Source organism: Astyanax mexicanus, chromosome 24 (genome assembly GCF_023375975.1).
Source record: "Astyanax mexicanus isolate ESR-SI-001 chromosome 24, AstMex3_surface, whole genome shotgun sequence".
NCBI classification, from domain to species: domain Eukaryota; kingdom Metazoa; phylum Chordata; class Actinopteri; order Characiformes; family Acestrorhamphidae; genus Astyanax; species Astyanax mexicanus.
Window position 1 is genome coordinate 19644529 of NC_064431.1, and position 19602 is coordinate 19664130.

Below are 19602 nucleotides of genomic sequence, written 5' to 3' on the forward strand. Positions count from 1 at the left end.
TGCACCTATTACTGACACAGATGTGCAAATGCACACAAACACATAGCTTGTCTGGTACCTGTAGAGTAGGTATGTACTGACAAAAAAATAAGACTCTCTGATGTAGATAAACATGAACCCGTGTATTGTATGGCACATAATGCCAATGCCTAATGCCAGGCGTGGGCTAACGTTAGGGGTGTATTAATAGAATGATGGTAGTCCATCCAATAGTAACACTTTTGGGATGAGATTGTTGGGGAGTTGGAGATATATATATGGTAAAGTGGTGATCATTGGACATCATGATCTTATTCATGCTGCATGCAATTAATCTTCTCTACAATGCTCCAAAACCTAGTAGAAAACCTTCTCTTCTGGACAGTGGGGCAAAGAGTACTTTTAAAAAAAGAAGGACAAAGTCTTTTTTAGTACTCGTGATTAAAAAAGATGCAGTAAATCAGCTGGTGCCACAATGCTTTTGAATGAAGTGTGTTTGGAATCAGTATTATCTTATGTTACAGGTCCTTAAAAAGTCTTAAATCTGCCCTTAATTCATTTGTCTTAAATGTCCTGAATCCATCTCTCAAAGGTTTTAAAAATTCCACAGAGAGTATGCAGGATTATATGCAGGATTTAACAGCAGACTGAACAGACAGAAGTGAAAGCAATAAGTGGTTTTATGAATATGGCTATTCTGTAGCCCCACCTCTCAATTAAACATCCTATAAATATGACCCTTTATCTCCTATGTTTATGGCAAGTCTTCTCAAAACTCTTCCCTTTAACTCTATCATCTCTCTTTCCTGATTTATTTATCAAAGAAGGGGTACTGCCTTCCTACAACAGGTAGAATCTGCCTAAACTACAGCCCAAAAAGTTTTCTGCAGTCGCCTCCTCATAATCACAAGCTGATGGCATGTTCTGAACTTGCAAACATTATTAATAGAACATTCGTTGCTTGCTTTTAGCTATTTGAGATGGTACAGTCAGCTTGGGAAAAGGTAAATTTAATGAAAACTGGTGAGATTAAACACATTTGCACAGGATTTCAGCATGTTTTCAGTTTGCAAACAGTTCTATTTCAGTTTATGCAAACTAGGGCTGGGTGGAATTGTAAAAACAAAAGATCTTGATATTTTTCAAATATATATGTGATTCTTGATTTTTTTTTGTACTTCAAAGTTCAGTTTTTTATGTGTAAACAGACAGCACCATTTACTTTTACATTTAAAGGAGAAATCAGGTGTGAAATGGACTTGGGGTGTAGTAAAACATGATAATGAGTACAAACCTTTTTCGAATAGCCCACCTCCATTTGCCCCCAGAATTCTGACATTCATCGCTTTTATTCGATGCTCCCAACAGGATTACAAAACAAGCAAGAGGGGCATAGATTTGCCCATGCAAAGAAATTACTATTTTTACACCATCAACAAGCTCAACGTAAGTCAGAAATACTGAACGAAGGTAGACTATTGGACAAAAGCTTTTACTTGTGATCATGTTTCAGTACTCCTCAGCTCCATTTCACACTCCTTTAAATAATTATTATTATTTTTCTTTTTTATGAACAATAAGCAGACCCCTTCAAAGTTTTTCTCCTAAATTCCCCTCTAGCACTTTCTGTATGTCATTGATTAAACCAGTAATTCGATTAGTCAAATATACTTGAGTAACCGTTCAGTCCTAGTGCAACCCTGTTTAATTATGTTACAAATAATAGTTTGTCAGAAAGTATATGTAGGCCGTAAACCTCATATTGGTGTTGTGTGCTTTTTGCCATTTTATTATTGTGAAAGAAGTTTTAATTTGTTATTATTTTGTATAATATTGTAAGCTGTATCACTGTTTTTGCTTATAGAATAGTGGTTGCCTACCAGTGAGCTACCGCCCCATGTGGGAGTCTGGGCTTTGAATCCCGCTCTGGGTGACTGTGCTGCGCTACACCAACAAAAGTCCTTTGGGCGAGACTCCTGACGCCACATGGAGCCACATCTGTATAATTAGTTACCTTGTTATCTTACAAGTTGCTCTGGATTAGAGCATCATCCATATGGTATACTATGGTATACTAATGTAAAATTAATATAGTAAAGTCTTAAAAGGCCTTACATTTTTTCCCCATACTTGCAGACACCCCGTATAAAAAAGTATGTTCCAGCTATATGTGCCTGTGAAGCATTACACTTCCTCGAGTCTAATGCAGGCCTGACATTTCTTAAGCCCAGTTAGTCTGCCCTTTGAGTCATATGCATTTCTAACAAGCTTCATGAGCCGCTTTCTCAGTGTCTCTGAAGTATGCTTTAGTGTACACAGAGCTGGTAGTAACAGATCATATACGGCTGGCGGTCAGAAGCTCCCGTTTCAGCCCCGGCGCGGCTATGACTCATGCCAACCGGCCTGTGTGAGTCACGGCGCTGCTGCCTGGGCTGGCCGAGACGTGGGCGACGCGTGGGGCTCCGAGAGCCACATGAGAGCGCCGTCTCCATGGTGGCCGAATCAGCCTTCCTCTCCTCTCACTGCATCTCTTTGTGTTTCTTTGCTTCTTGTCAATCTAATGTTCTTTTAATACTCTCTGTCTCTCTCCCTCTCTTCCCTCTTCTCGTCTCAACATCTTTCTCTTTTTCTTTTTTTTGCCCTCAGGTGATCTTCTTCCTGCTGATGGAATTCTCATCCAGGGCAATGACCTAAAGATTGATGAAAGCTCACTCACTGGAGAGTCGGACCAGGTCAGGAAGTCCCTGGAGAAAGACCCCATGCTGCTATCTGGTGAGCACCTGTTTTTTTTGTTTGTTTGTTTGTTTGTTTCTTTTTTTATTGTCTTGCTTGCTCAGATATGATATTGTCATGCATGCCATTTGTTGCTATGGACACATGGCACAGCGTAGCCAGATCATTTCTCATTTTGACTCCATTTGGCTGCATAGAGACTGTCCCATTTGTGGTTTGTCAGTTAAACTGATTGTATTAGTTTGGTTGGGTGCACTCTCACAAGGTAAGGGTCCTTACCCAGCCAACACACTCATATGGGGCGTGAATGGGTAGAGTGTGGGGTCGATGGATTCCAGGAAAGCTCCAGGTGGGCATTGGCTCTGAGTGAGTTTTTACATATCCCTTGTCACTGGGATCCAATTACTGCCGACTATAATCTCACATGAAACACATCTAGGACCAAGTGCAGTGTAGAAACCTGATGGAAGCCATGTCTAACCCTTCGTGGCCATATTATGGATCCTAGTGGCAAACATTTCTAGCTCTTATGTGGGCCATGCATACAGGCCCCACATGGGCATCTGGGTTATCTGGATAAATGGTCCTTGGCTTGGACCAGTCACCTTCTCACATATTATCTACAAAAATGCTGAAAGATTCTTCAGTCAACCAATGAAATTGCCACATTCTAAAGAGATTTGTTTTTCTCTTTGTTCAGGAACTCACGTAATGGAGGGTTCTGGGAGGATGGTGGTCACTGCTGTAGGCCTGAACTCCCAAACTGGAATCATTTTCACCCTGCTTGGGGCCGGCGGTGAGGAAGAGGAGAAAAAGGTGAAAAAAGGTGAGTTGATTCGGAATCCATAATCGATTCAGAACTGTGTATCAGTAAAAACCCTCGCAGGCCCACATCAATCAACCTACCTCGCCTAATACCCACATGGGCAATTCCCCCCATACCATCTTCCCCCTGTCAGAGGTAAGAACTGTTTGAGCGATTTTCCCATCGCTTCGGTTGTTTTTATAGTTTCGCCCATTCTAGAGTCCTCCACAGCCGAAGAGCGAAGAGTCGCTTACAGAGTGATGCTAGAGCAAAAGATCAAGACAAAAATAAACTATGGACTCATCAGTCAGTGGAGATCAGTCAGTTCCACTGGATCACTGTAGTTCTCCCCACCTTACTTACTTCATAAATTTCATAAAATGCTAATCCCTTGAATTTTGCTTACTTTGGTTTAGTTAGTTTCTTTTGCGTTTGTTTTACTTTCCTCTTTCCTTCTGTCAAATTTACATCCCTCAGACATTCATTCTTGCTGGGCCGAATGTGTCGTTTCTGAGAAAAGACAATTGGGAAGCCTGTTCTGTGTTCAAAAATGTAAAAAGTAAAAAAAGAAAATAAAAAAAATCTGGTACACGCTACACACTTGTCACTCCCACTAGAGATGAGTAAGACAGCTGTAGAAGCGCTGCCACTTCGCTCTGAAAGTCACCTGTCCCCTCAGCTCAACATTCAACACCTCCCCTTTGCAGTCTCACCGACTCTAGCTGCCTTTCATGGTCCCCCAGGCATACCTCAGACTCAGCTGACAACAGTCGTCACAGAGACATACACACACACACTGTCCACATACAAGCACCTTCTGTCGTCAGTCCAACACCTGTGTGTGTGATTATCTGGAGTCTGTATGTATGAGGGTCTTCTCAGACTGTAGAAATAAAGACAAATACAAAATGGACAGGAATTCCATGTCAAATCAGCTTTCTGTCAAATCAGCTATCATCCCACCTCAATAAGGCACTGTGCCAGTGCAGCTATAGTGTTCAGCCAGACAAAGTGCTCTAAAATGCTGCTCACAGCCCACAATTTGTACTCATTTTTAATAACAGGGGTGGGCAATATGGCCCTAAAATAATCTCACAATATTTTATGGTATTTTTGCAATAACAATACTTTTGTCAATGATCCAGAATGTCATAATACTAAAAATACACACTGCAAAAAAAATAAACCTTAGCAAGTAAAATTATCTAATTTTATAGCAGTAAATCTTTTTTTTTTCCTCTGATAAGAATAGTTGCCTTACTAAGCATTGTGTAAGTGTAAGATTGTTGCACTTATTTTATGAATAATGATCTTATTGAGTCTTACTTAGGATTTTCACCTTATTTAAAGTATTTTGAACTTAAAATAAGCACAAAAAGCTACCAGTAAAGTTACTCTGATTCTTGTGTACAAATTTAAGCCAGAAAATAAGGATTTTCTTTTAAGTCTTTAAGTCTTACTTCACTCGTTTTATCACATTGCGATTGCTTATTTGAAGAAATCTTACTAAGAAACAATTGCTCACCCCATTGCCAGATTTAATTGCTTAATTCAAGCATTTATGTCTCAATTTACATATATTTTGTCTAGTTTTTACCAATAGATTTTTTGCAGTGCACTCTATATATCTCTATATATCCAGGAAAATAAATCCAAGTTAATAAATAATAATAAATAATGAAACTGGACATATATAATTTTTCTCTAGTAGATATATAATGGGAAATGAGAAGAGTGTGAATTTTTCTTTTGCCAAAACAGCAAAAAGTAGTACCCTGATGTGATAATTAGGGGTGGGTGATATGGCACAATATTTTAGGGTATAATATCATTCATAATATTCAGAAATGTCGGTGATATTATTGCGTATGATACGATATGGCACACCCCTTGATCTAAATTATTTTACGGCCTAAATAAAGCCAAAAGCATAAATTGGATTGAATTGTAGAGAAAACTATTCATATATCAACATTACTGTCTTAATTAATCAGCAACAAGAAACACACTGTTTACTTACACAAAGACAGAATGACAAATTTGAGGGAATACTCCCGCATTTTCAAACCTAACCTCTTTCTGCCGCATCTGTATAATGAGACCATGGACAGTCATTTTAATGCATGTTTTTGTACACAGAAAAGAACAGAAAGCCAATCCACCCAAAACACTTACAACAGAAGCAAATGCAAACACGCTTGCTTTAAAAACAGACTGGAAAAGATTTAATTTCTGAATTTATAACCTGCATATTTGTCACTCCAAGCCTTCAAACCACAGCAAAAAAATTGACACCTTTTTTCTCGAGATGACACATTTTTGCCCACGTACGCACCTGTGAAGTTGCATTGATTTGATTTTTGTATCCAGTTTTTAAATCCTTGTTTCTTATGATTTGTGTCTGGTTCATTTACTTTAAACCATGTTATATCAGCCCTCCGCCCTCTCTCTCTCGTTCTGAACAGGTAAAAAACAAGGAGCCCCAGAAAATCGCAACAAAGGTAACCCCCCCACCCCCACCCTTTCCCTTCCCTTCCCATTCAGCGACAAGTCTTGGAGTCTCGTGTCAATCTCACTCACTCTTTCACCTTACTCTGTTTCTCTCTCTCTCTCTTTCTCTTTCTGTCTCTCTATCTCTCTGTCGCTTTAACTCCTTCCTGCTGAGCCCGTGGGAGCTTCTTCCCGCCTCGCTTTACTTGTGAAAGAGTGCAACTCTCACCTGCTGTAACAGAGCTGAGCACCTCTACCCTTTACTGTCTCACACATACACACACACAGACACACACAGACACACATACACATACACATATACATGTACCCATTCATTAGCATAAACCAAGAACACAGTTCTTATCTGTATATTAAAATAAAACTGTTATCTATTTTTGCCCTGTAAATATTTGAACATTCATTGGGATAAGTTATAGAAATATTTATATGTGAGTTTTTGGAAATATAGGGTCTTAGCGTAATTGCTTTTATCCAAACTCCAAAATTGGATATCGCTTCACTGGATGTCAGTATTTGTATTGGCTTGGTTATCAATAGATTTATGTACTGTAAATATAGGGATGTTAATGTTTAAGGAGTGATTTGCATCTGGGTGATTATTTGCCACATAGGGAGGCTATTTTATCCCCTTAATTAAAAAAAATAAATAACCCAAGTCTACCAGCCAGTGACAACAGAAAATTAAGAATTGTGTTCTAAAAGATTTGAAGATAAAGTTAATAATATAGCAATAATTTTGGCCTTAGTTTGTAAAAAAAAATATTGTTCATATATTGGTTATGTATTTTGGAGCTAAAGCCAACTAGCTAATTGCTAATCGATGGCTGGAGACAGTTAAGGTTAGTTATAGTGTTAAGTTAGCTCACTTGATAAATAGATTTTTAAGTTAGTTATATTGGCAGTAAATGTACTGACATCTCACCCCTCATTGTGTCCAAATGTCATGATAAATGCACAAAACCAGAACACATGACAAAACTTGGAACATATTATTTTTTACATTGATTTCCACAAAAATATTTTTTTTTCCATATTTTCTTAGTTTCATAGTTTAGCTAGACCGGTTGTTTCAGGCATTCAGCTGCTAGTCGGCTGCCACAACACAAGAGTGACTAGCACATGACTCCTCCAATACGTGTGAAGTTCGAGCTGCTGCTGATACAGCATTGCCGAGTAGCCAGCGTGCTCAGAGGAAAGCACAGCGACTCGGTTCTGATACATCAGCTCACAGGTACCTTGTGCCGATCGACATCACCCTAGGTGTGATGAGGGGAAAGAGCGCCATCTACCCACCCAGAGAGAGCAAGGCCAATTGTGCTCTCAGGGCTCCGGCAAATGATGTCAAGCTGCGTTACAACCAGTGATCTCCACACAGATTTTTTTTAGCAATAGTACACACTGTCACTTGTACATGGGTGCAAATAGTACACCCTGTTGCTCACACCTGAGTGAAAATAGTTCACCCTGTTGCTCACACCTGCATGGATAAAGTACACCCTGTCGCTCACACCTGAATGGAAATAGCAGGTGCCTTATGTTCTGAATTTAACAAATCAGAAAACAATAAACATTAAATATTTAATATGACATTACTTTTACACATGTTGTAATTGATGCTTCTTTTGACAAGAGCTTCCTAATACATTATCCAGACGTATAATACGCACAATACAAATCAGATTATCTTGGCTTTTTATAAAATATGTATACTATTTTATCAACATGGGTGTTGTCTTGCCGCTTTATTCTTTATTCACTGCAGCTGCCAAGACAATGAGATATTTTTCATTCAAGTAAACCAGTACAGCACTTGGGCATCGTTATTTTCAGTTAACCACTCTTGTCCCTGGTGTGCATGTGTGACATTTTAATGGCATAGAAAGCAGTGTGTTTGTTTTGCTCAGGCGTGTCAGTTTTCAGTATTACAGGGTGCATCCTCCACCCTGCATAGGCCCCTCCCCACTCCCTCTTCGCTCGGGGACACAGCATCTGCTCCAGACAGCAGCACTCGTATAGATCGCACTGCTCCGTCTGCCCTTGGACACACAAATTCTCTCTAATACACACACACACACACACACACACACACACACACACACTGGCAGAAAAAGCAAGACACACACATACACATAATAACACTCAATCATAAATGCTGTGTTATTGCTTTCACATTTGTTATACATCAACATACAGTATTTTCATTTTTTCCACAGTTGTATTTTCCTGTATTGATTTTTAACCTTTTTCATTTTCCTGTATCAGTATTATCCTGTGTGCACACCACAAGCAATAAAACCAGGAGGCAATAAGTCACTGGGATGCGTGTCTAACTGCAAGCACGGCCAATGACTGTATACAGTCATCGTGCTGGACTGAATTGTGTTGTTGAGTAAACTGTTATAAACAAATAGAGACGATATTTTTTGTTTATACACTAATAGTTCTCCACCTAGATGTAAGATTTTATATCAGGACTCAGCAGTGACTGAAAACTTGTGTCTTTATATATATGAGGATTTTTTAAAGAATACTACAGCTCTGGAAAAAATTAAGAGACTACTTCAGTTTGTGAATCAGTTTCTCTGATTTTGCTATTTATAGGTACATGTTTGAATAAAATAGTGTCATTTAGAGCATTTATTTGCAGAAAATGAGAAATGGCTAAAATGACAAAAAGGTTCAGGACTTTCAGACCTCAAATAATGCAAGAAGAACAAGTTCATATTCAGAAATCAATATTTGGTGGAATAACCCTGAGTTTTGTTCACAGTTTTTATGCATCTTGGCATGTTCTCCTCCACCAGTCTTACACACTGCTTTTAGATAAATTTATGCCACTCCTGGTGCAAAAATTCAAGCATTCAAGTTTAGTTTGGTTTGATGGCTTGTGATCCTCCATCTTCCTCTTGATTATATTCCAGGAGTTTTCAATTAGGTAAAATGAAAGAAACTCATCATTTTTAAGTGGTCTCTTATTTTTTTCCTTGTAATTTTTTTGTAATTTTAATCCTTTAATTACAAACCGTTCTATATAATTTGTTCAAGACTGTACTCTGTAGAGAGTCATCCCTGCTGCAGTTGACAGTTACTTTGCACATTGTATTTCATCTTCAATTTGATTTCATTTAGGTAAAATATAGATTTAAAAAAATTGATGAATAAAGAAAATGCCATGGAGTGAACAGTACGACACATGGCAAACACACACAGTTAGCAGCTCAGAAAATGATGCTTGCTCTTACAGCCTACAACATAGAGGCCAGGTACTTAATCGTTAGTTAGTAATTTGTTTACTTTATCTACAAGTTTACCTAAGGTAACACATATTGCCCAGCCATGTTTTATATAATTAAAAATATTGTTAGCTAACTTCTGCTTCTTTTTTTAGAGGGAAATCAACCTGTAAACTACTGAACTGAATAATAAAATTGTTATTTTAAGGGATATGAGACAGATTGTTGTGCTGACTGTTGGTGTCTCTTTACCTGCAGTGAAAACATTGTTATCTCTATTTAGTAAAGTGAATAATTTGTTCATAGGAATTAAAGTGAAAGAACAAGGGAACAAGTTTTCTAATGGTAGTTGCTGTTGTGTTTCCCTGTTTCCATTTGTATTTGGTCACTGTGTTGCTTCCGTCGCTTGTGGTGTGCACGCACAGTTAGGGGGCTGGTGTGGGGGGAGCTAGAGGAGAAGACGCTGGGCGCGTCGAAGGGAAGCTCTGGGGGCGGCGGAGTGGGAGTTGCACCCTTGCCAAATGGATGGGCTGTGAATTGTTGTTGTTTTTTGTCTATTTCTTAGTTCCTTATTGTCTCTTACTGTTGCCTCCTTCCAGGGTGTGCTCAGGAAACTCATGCTGTCTCGTACACTGTTCCCTCAGTCACTGTGTGATTATTTCTTCTCTTTCACTCTCTCTTTCTTTCTCTCTCTCTCTCTCTTTCTTTCTTTCTTCCTCTCTCTGCATCATGATCTCTTTTAAGAAAGAAAAAAAAATCCAGATTTCTTCTTCCTCCTCTTGGTCTTCCTTGTTTACTCTTGTGGTGATCATATTTCTGGTTGTGTTTCTTTATCAGTCCTTGGTTGTTATGTTTTTTTATTATTATGATTATTATTGTTTGTTTAATTTAGTTGTTTATTGAGTTTGAGTTTGTTGAGTCTGTAACACACTCGCCCCCCCCACCCCCCTCCCCCCACCCCTCCCTCCTCGCCGTGCGTGAGTCTGTGCGTGGTCAGTCCGTGCATCTGGTCTGTCAGTCCTGAAGTCCATGTGTGGTGGCCGTTCGGTCAGCCCTGTTACATACACTCTTAATGGGCTCTCACACATGCAGTCCGACCAAACGAAGGCCCAGACCCCTCCCCTTTTACCCCATTTACCCCTACCCATTCCCTTCAGCCTCCAGTGCCTTGTTTCAACTCGGTACCTCATATACAGTGTAGAGAGTATATGCATGTGACGTCACTGTTAGTGGTAGTCTCTGTGGTTACGCCCACTGAGTGGCAAAAAGAAAGAATGAGTGGCAGTGCTAGCGTTCCGTTTAAATGCTGAAAAAAAACACAGAATGGGAAAAAGGAGCTGTTGTGGGATTGATGGTAAAACAGATAAAGCAAAAAATCAAACCCATCGTTTTACAGACTGCTGAACAGTAAAGAAGTAAATAATGAATGTAAATGAGAAGCAAATGAATCACTGCAATTCACAGAACCAATCGGAACCCAGCACCCAAGCTTGTAGATTCCAGGTTCTGCTTAGGGAGAGATTCTCAGTTCTGGTCCTGTAGTACCACTGTCCTTAACCCACTGGTTTTAGAGTTTATACTATTTATACTAGAACTTAGATGTACTAGAACATTTTAAGTGGAGCACTCCTACAGGTTGTATTTTCTATTAAGAAATCAGGAAAGCTTTATAAACCCAGAGTTCAGAATTCAAGATGGCTGCCTTGCACATCAACAGTAGTAAAAGCGGTAGTATTATACAGTTTATTATCACTTCTATCACTTCCACTTGGGTCTCGACTACTACTGTATGCACCAACTCTCCAACATGCGACAAAAAGAACCCCCAAAAACAAAAATCCATTTGTTTTCTGTAAACCAGTTAAAATTTTATTTTGGCTTCAGAAATCATATGCTTCATCATATGAGTAATTTGAATGGCTTGCTTATTCTGATGTCAGAATAAGGACATTTGCATAGAACCACCCTGGCACCACCTGGTGGGGTGTGGCCAACAACACCTTATTTGCATAAAAAGTGACAGAGTACGTAAACGGCTTGTTCAATAAGGGCTGGTAAGATATCTTTATGTGAGAGTGATTTTGTGTGAATGTCTTCATGAACATGTTTTGTATAGTCCGTAGAACTATTCTGACTTTAAATCACTCGAACACACAGTAGTGTCCAACTTCTCTCTGTAGACATGATTCCATGTTTAAATGCACACAAAAAAATACTACACAGTCTCTTGCTGTGGTGAATCAGGTGAACTGGGTATTTTACAGCAGAAAAACACTAAAACCAGCAAGGTTGTGGTACTCCAGGACCAGGACTTTGAAATCATGAACATAAAAATGTCAGAAAACTCTCATATCCAACAGCCTTTTATTTGAGGTAATGGTTTGTATTGGCTGTTTTCCCTAAGAAACATGTTGGAGAATGTTTTACAATGTTTTGCCCCTCAGTCGGACTAAGGGGGCGTGTTTTGGCGGAAACATGACGTCAATGCATACTCTCTATACAATATTTCCATCACACTGTCAGTATAGAACAGTATTATAACAGGAAAAAATTTATGTTCCAGGCTAGTTTTTAGTCACTGCTCCACGTGATGCCCAGGGCTACACAGTGCCCTTATGGCTGAGACACACAGGAAATTGGGAGGGCGGGATCAATGTTTAACCATAGCAAAAAGGCCCGAATTGGATCTTAGATTCCATTATGTTTCTATTTTAGCCACAGACACAGTAATGCAATAGGTCTGTCTGCGGAATAATTGAATTATGACAATCATAGTCAGATGTATTATGATAAGGGCTCTTAACAAAGAGGGTTAGGGTTAGTTTTTCAACCCTGATCCTAATCTTTCTTGTTTAATGTGCAGCCCTCAATATCTGTCTTGCAAATTCTGTAATTCTAGTAATTCTGTTAAATTAGAAGTTAAATAAGGCGACACAGGGTGTATTGAGGGAAGTCAAATATTTAATGGCAAAAGATTCAGAAGAAGACACTGTGGGAATAAATCATGACATTATATCTGTATTTATCTATATTTGTTAATGCAAGGCTTGGATTATATTTCAGAACATGAAACAAAAATATATAAATAAATGAATAAATGTTGTGTTTTGTCTGTAAAAATGGCATTCAAACCGTAGTTGAACTAATTACAGTTTGTTTTCTCTGTCTTTAATGCCCTTAATCAGATTTAGAATAATTTAGATTCATTCCATCAAAATTCAACAAAAATATGGTTAAAATATGACTATATAGCTATTGCTAAGGCTTTAATTGCTGTTGTGATTGCTTCTCTTTGCTTCCCAGCGGTCACTAAACTGTCTGATCTTTCCTCCCCTCTGCCTTTTACCCCTTTTCACCTGTCTGTCCTTTTTTTCCCCCATATGTTTCCTTCTTTCCCTTCGCCTGCCACTTTCCCCCTCCAGCTAAGACCCAGGACGGCATCGCCCTGGAGATCCAGCCGCTGAAGAGCGACGAGGGGGCCGAGGCAGAGGAGAAAGAGGAGAAGGAGCCGCAGAAAGAGGTTAAGAAGGTCAACGTCACCAAAAAGGAGAAGTCCGTGTTGCAGGGCAAACTGACCAGGCTGGCTGTGCAGATCGGGAAAGCAGGTAGGGGTCACTAAACTGTGCAGTGCAGTGTGTGTGTGCATAGGCAGTAATTATATCACAGGTAGCACAGTGTCAGGTAATGCAAATTAAACAGTGTACGTCACTATGTGTTACATCCCTAAAATAGTATTTTATTCTATTTTTAAAAATAATGATATTCTTGGCAATATCATTGAAAAATATTATATTTCAAGAATGTTTCGTATAATATAATAGCTTCAGACATTCAAAATCTGTTTACTGTTGTCTATTTTGTAAACAACAGTAACTAATTAAGACTTTGTATAAAATAGATATAAAAATCATAATAATAATGTAACAAATAAATAATGTACTGTATTTTTTGGACTGTAAGGCGCAATTAAAAACCTTAAATATTTCCCAATTTCCCGCCTTATAATCTGGTCCACCTTATTTATGAATTTTACCAGTCAGACATTAAGGAGCAATATCGCCAATCTGCTGAAGTACAGTGTTGTAAGGGGGAGTTTTCCGTGACCTTTCACTAAGGCTGGGTGCAGCAGCATTAGCATTAACTGCTAACCGCAGCACTAGCTCTTTTAGTGTTTAGAGGTGAGTATATTGGAATGTTTGCTGTGTTAAAATAATCTATGTTGGATCAACCACTAGCTAATACTGCCTTGGGTTACCGGAACACTCAGGATTCCTCAGTCTAGTGCTAACGGGCTGCATTTAAGTCCCGCTAGTGCTGTGGTAAGCAGCTAATGCTAATGCTGCTGCACCCAGCCTTAGTCAAACTCACCCTAAGACAAAATATTGAAAATCTGTAAATAAATGGAAGTGCTTTAATCACCCAAATAAACAGATTTCAGGAGAGAAAACACGTTTGAACTTTTTTTTTTTTTTTTTCGAATTAAAGTTTTGTTTAATAATGCGCCTCCCCCAGCTTTTCTATTAGAAGATAAACATGGCGACACCTTGTTCACTTTAATGTAGGCATCCTTACTATTGTAGCTTAATACACCTTATAATCTGGTGCGCCTTATAGTCCGAAAAGTATGGTAATGTATGCAGAAAATTTAGTGCATGCATATAAACTGCATTAAGTATAAAAAATATGCCACAATACCCTTAAAGCTTCACATATATAATATAAAGCAAAACAAATACAAACTGGTAAAAATGTCTGGTAAAAATCCAGTATATTGTGTTAATAAAAAATCACAATATATATTGTGGAAAAGCTTTTCCCAATATGGTGCTGCCCTAGTGTAAACTGTTCCAGTGTCTCTTCTAGTGATGTTAATTAATTGTTGTTGGGAACAGAAGTGGATGTTCTGTGAACAAATATTACATTTATTATTTCTCATGATGACGTGAGATTAAATAGCAGAGATTAAACCGCTCCTGCTGCTGTTTTGTACTAAGCAGGTTGTTCATATTAATTACCCACTGGGAGGTGGTATGTGAAGTGATTGCACGTGTGCAATATCCTGTACACACAGAGGCAGCATATGGCCTTCTGCAGACACCTTCTTCTGCAAATGAGTTCATTTGTCATACTCTGGGCTGGTTCAGTGCGTTGATTTTACTTAACGTATAAAGAAACAGTGTCACCCAGTAAGAAAACAGGGCTTGTCCCTTTGGGCTGTACTCCACGTAATTATCCCATTTCCAACAGTATGTCTCCCGCAATCAGAGAAGCCTCGGTCGGTGCGCTTCAGCTGACAGCTGTTTCTTTTGAGGCTAAAAACAGCTGTGTCCTAATCTGTTTCTTGTCTCTGTTCTTTTGTTGCCAGTTATGGATAATATTTAAACATTAAACAATAAGATTTATTTGTTTAAATTGAAAGCAGTGTTTATTCCTGAGAAGGGAGCAAACAAAATATTGTAATAAATGGCTTTAACGTGCTTCTGCATTCACCCTGCAAGGCAAAAGATTTTCATACTAAAAACAGTTTCTCTGGCCAAGACAGCTTTTGCTGGTTACCTGAGCAACCGCTGCATTGCTTATGGCACTGATACAAAAGCTACTGCAAACATGGAGATATCAGAACAGAAAATTCAAGTCTTCATCTGTTCATTTACACATACCAAAGAAATGCAGAATAAGAACTGAAGAGACCTGGTGAGCCAAAATAGCTAAAATGGCCAGATTTATCTGTCCAAAAGAAGGCTGCACCAGAATGCATGTTTTAAAAGTACTTTTTCGTATGCCCTGTGCGGTTACTCTCTCTCAACAGAGAAGTCTCTAAATCTACAAAACTTACAGACTCTTGCTTTATGAAAAAAAAAAAAAAATTAACATCACAACAGACACACCAACAAAGCACTGTATAAATAATGATATTTGGTGCATCCCTTAAAAATATATATTTTTTGTTTTATAATTTCAAAAATGAATTTAATAATTTAATATAATTTAAAAACCTTGTTATAGGGATTTCCTACTTCTCAGTCCTTTTTTATGTATGTTTATGTTTATGTAATGTCATAAGAACAATGCACTTTGCATATACACCCTATTCAGCCAGTAACAGTTCAGTCCCACCTATTCATGTAGAGGTTTTAAGGAGTCTTGCAGCAGAGTTTCTTTACACGCACCATTATCTGAATTTGTTATTGATTATCTTCAACAGTTTTTGGAGCATAAACATACACAAATGTAAAGAGTTCCAAATCATGATTAGGAAAAGTAATAAAAAAACATTGGGAAACCCCTACTTTTTCTCTTTCTTCAGGTCTTATCATGTCTGCTGTGACCGTCATCATCCTCATCTTGTACTTCGTCATCTCTACATTCGGAGTGAACAAGCAGGAATGGAAGGCCGAGTGCACGCCCATTTACATCCAGTACTTTGTCAAGTTCTTCATCATTGGTGTGACAGTGCTTGTAGTGGCTGTTCCTGAAGGGCTGCCTCTGGCTGTCACCATCTCGCTGGCCTATTCCGTTAAGGTGAGGACCTAGATTAAGTGACTCGAAGCTAGGTATCATACTGTGACCTGTAAACCTCACCTTTTCTAACTATTTTTTCATCTTTTTAGTTGAAAATAGTACTGTTCATTTTGTATTACAGTACTGTGTAAAGGTCTTAGGCACATTGAAGATCATGAGCTCTGGAAAGAAGCAACATTAAAATAGGAGAACAGAACATACAATGCTGTACATTATGTTTCCTGTAAACTGCAGGAGTACACTGTATGCTAAAATGTTTGTGAACATACATTTTAATTAATGCATTCAACAAGAAGTGGCACCCATTGCCGTCTGTGTCCCAATACCTTTGTCTATATACAGCTCTGGAAAAAATGAAGAGACCACATCAGTTTCTGAATCAGTTTCTCTGATTTTGCTATTTATAGATACATGTTTGAGTAAAATGAACTAAAAACTACAGACAACATTTCTCCCAAATTCCCAAAAAATATATTGTCATTTAGAGCATTTATTTGCAGAAAATGAGGAATGGCTGAAGATGCAGAGCTTTCAGACCTCAAATAATGCAAAGAAATCAAGTTCATATTGATAAAGTTTTAAGAGTTCAGAAATCAATATTTGCTGAAATAACCCTGGTTTTTAATCACAGTTTTCATGCATCTTGGCGCCATGTTCTCCTCCACCAGTCTTACTCACTGCTTTTGGAAAACTTTATGCCACTCCTGGTGCAAAAACTCAAGCAGTTCAGCTTGGTTTGATGGCTTGTAATCATCTATTTTCCTCTTGATTATATTCCAGAGGTTTTCAATTTGGTAAAATCAAAGAAACTCATCATTTTTATATGGTCTCTTATTTTTTGCCAGAGCTGTAGTGTAGGTCTGTACTCTAATGCTGTGGTTCTCAAGTTTTTTTAGTTAGAGGCCCTGTTTTGTGTCCCACCCTACCCCGGGGTAAAAAGCAGGAACTGCAGGCTTTGCAAAGTTTCTCTGTTATTTCTTTTTTTATAAGGCACCACTTTTTACCTAATAAATGGACATAATTACATTTTAAAAATGTGTTGAATATCTAGTGCCTAGTGCCCCATTGTGACCGCTGCTCTCTGTTTGAGAACCACTTCTCTAATTGTAAACCATTTCCAGTAACCCTCTCTTGAATTTGATTGTTTGATGCAGAACAGCATTATGGCCAAAAAAGACACAGCTGACTCGACTCACTGTTGAATTTGTGGAATTTACCTGCTGCCGAGGGCCATTGCTCTAGTAAACTAGGTCAAGCTCTGTTTTTCCTCAACAGAAAATGATGAAAGATAACAACCTGGTGAGGCACCTGGATGCCTGCGAGACCATGGGCAATGCCACTGCCATCTGTTCCGACAAGACCGGCACGCTGACTATGAACCGCATGACGGTGGTTCAGGCCTACGTAGGTGATACACACTACAAGAAAGTACCAGAGCCGGAGGCCATCAATCCTGAGACTTTGGAATTGATGGTGAACAGCATCTCCATCAACTCAGCTTACACCACCAAGATCCTGGTGAGTGAGCTGCATTTGGAATCAGTTCATTGTTACATACGCTCACATGCCAACAATGGGCCAGAAGTATGCAAATTATTAGATTATGAAGGGTTTCCTCTGGGTACAGCTTAAAAAAATTACAGCTGTATACATTTTAAGGTGTTATCTTGTAAGTGATGTTAATCACTAGCCAGCGCACTTATAGCATGTTGTCGTGAATTACCAACCGTGATTTTAAGTGAGGCTTGATAGTGGGTGCCAGATGGATGGGATATACCATTTCTGTTAGCGCTTTTCCACCGACATGAACCTGGAACCGTTATGGTTCGCGATCCTAATCTTGAATTGTTTGCAGCATTTCCACCAATCAGGAATGTTCATCACAGTAGGAACCGCATCGGATTATAAAGCACATTTTAAGAGACACTATAAGGAACTTCTTATTTAGCAGATCTTTCCGCTGGGTGGTGGTGAGGGGGTAGCTAACAAAAATAAATAAAGATAAGCTACGTTAACAATATCGTAAAAAAAAGACTTTCTTTTAAAGATAAACGAGCGCTGAAAGTTAATCTACACAGATTTCTGTCCTGAAAATGGATTATTTGAGTGAGTAAAGCGCTTCCGTTTATTCACAGTAAGCTTAGTTTCCTGAATTTTTTCAGCACTAAAGCTGGAGCATTAGCATTAGAGGGTAACCGCTACCGGTTAGCAGCTAATGCCACCCGACACTGAGTAACCCTGAGTGATTCGGTAAGCCAGGGCGATATTAGCTAGCTAGATGTTCAGCCCATGTAGCTTGTTTTAACACGGTAAATCCGCAGGCTACAGTCCTATATACTTACCTTTGAACAACAAAAGAGCTTGCACGGTTAGCCGGTAATGCTAAAGCTGCTCCAGCAGTGCCAGCCGGGGTTAGGAGCAGGGTACAGGCCGATAATACTCATTCCTCTGAACACCTCTGGTGCCCAGTTCTTTTGGTGGAAAAGTGCTGTGTGTACCATTAATACGTCATGGTATTACCACCCACAGTGGACGGCTCAGTGTGTGGTAACTATTAGGGATGCACTGATTATTAGAAACAAACAAAATGAGTCATTGGCTGAAAGCTGAATACCAAACACATCATTTTAGTAGGTTTTTACAAAGCTACAGTTTAGAAATATTTATTGAAGACTTACTTACCATCCCGGAGAAGATGTCAACAAAGCACAACTTTCTGTCTTGTTTTTTTTTTTGCATTCCAGTGTATATTCAGATATCCTTCCTCTTATTGCTGCCCTTACTATAACTTCATGTTATGCACGTATTCCTCTCTGCAGTTTTTCAGTAACGCATTTTACATTTGCTCAACCACTCTGGCTGAAGAGCTATAAAAATTCAGTATGTGGTTTATGGATTAAGCTTTGAAAGGCCCAGGTGGTAAAATGTTTGGGCACTTATCAATAGGTCAGATTTTATCGTCCTAATGGACACTATGCCCTTGAGGAAGACGCTTAAGTAAACGCCTCATTAAAGCCCGCCCACTCTCCACTTCTCAGTTCAAAGCTTTTTAATGTCTTAATACAAGCACAGTGATGTTCCATTGAAACTAAAAGACTCTATTCATCAGTACGAGCAGACACTACAGACACCATGCCATTGACTCAAAGATTTTTATATGGTATTTTTGTGGCCACCACAGAAATCAATCTCAGCTGTTTATCTCACCCTGTGACATATGAATGGTGTTTTTGTGTGTTGTTTTCGTAACTTGGTAAATTTGGTTCCCTTTAAAACATTTTCATTATATTTTATCCTTGTTTTTATAGAACAATGCAATAAAGTATTGTAATTTTTCCCAGCTCTACTTCAGTCCATAACAACTTATTTGAATCCAGTCCCCAGAAAGGGAGGGTGGTCTACCAAGGCACGTGGGTAACAAGACAGAGTGTGCCCTCCTTGGCCTGGTGCTGGACTTGAAGAGAGACTACCAGCCCATTAGAGATGAGGTTCCTGAGGAGAAGCTCTACAAGGTCTACACCTTCAACTCGTCACGAAAGAGCATGAGCACGGTCCTGAAAAACCCTGACGGATCAGGATTCCGCATGTACAGCAAGGGCGCCTCCGAGATCATCCTCCGCAAGTACGCATAATGCTACGTTATCCTCTGTTCTTCTCTTCTAGATCTGTTCTCTGTGTCTTTCTTTTTTTCTTGCATGTTCCTCTGCTGATTCTGGTAGTCTCCACTCCTAATTGACCCCTTCGATATTGATTTTGCATCCTCCACTATCTGCATCTCCTGTGGCTTTCTCTAAGTATAGTTCTGGCAAGTATAGTGCT

At 39.0% G+C, this 19602-nt stretch overlaps 1 protein-coding gene across 5 annotated transcripts in view; it reads left to right on the plus strand.

The window, feature by feature from the left end:
• The window catches only part of atp2b4 (ATPase plasma membrane Ca2+ transporting 4), a 148357-nt gene that overhangs the window by 78683 nt on the left and 50072 nt on the right, over positions 1–19602 (plus strand). For 3 of the 5 annotated variants that reach the window (XM_007247771.4, XM_007247770.4, XM_007247768.4), the window contains exons 5-11: positions 2626–2751; positions 3413–3538; positions 5983–6018; positions 12684–12866; positions 15569–15783; positions 17059–17301; positions 19161–19405. In XM_007247771.4, coding sequence (XP_007247833.2) covers positions 2626–2751; positions 3413–3538; positions 5983–6018; positions 12684–12866; positions 15569–15783; positions 17059–17301; positions 19161–19405 — 1174 coding nt within the window. The remainder of the gene's footprint in view (positions 1–2625; positions 2752–3412; positions 3539–5982; positions 6019–12683; positions 12867–15568; positions 15784–17058; positions 17302–19160; positions 19406–19602) is intronic. The other 2 variants (XM_022682692.2, XM_007247769.4) reach the window with 1 other exon arrangement.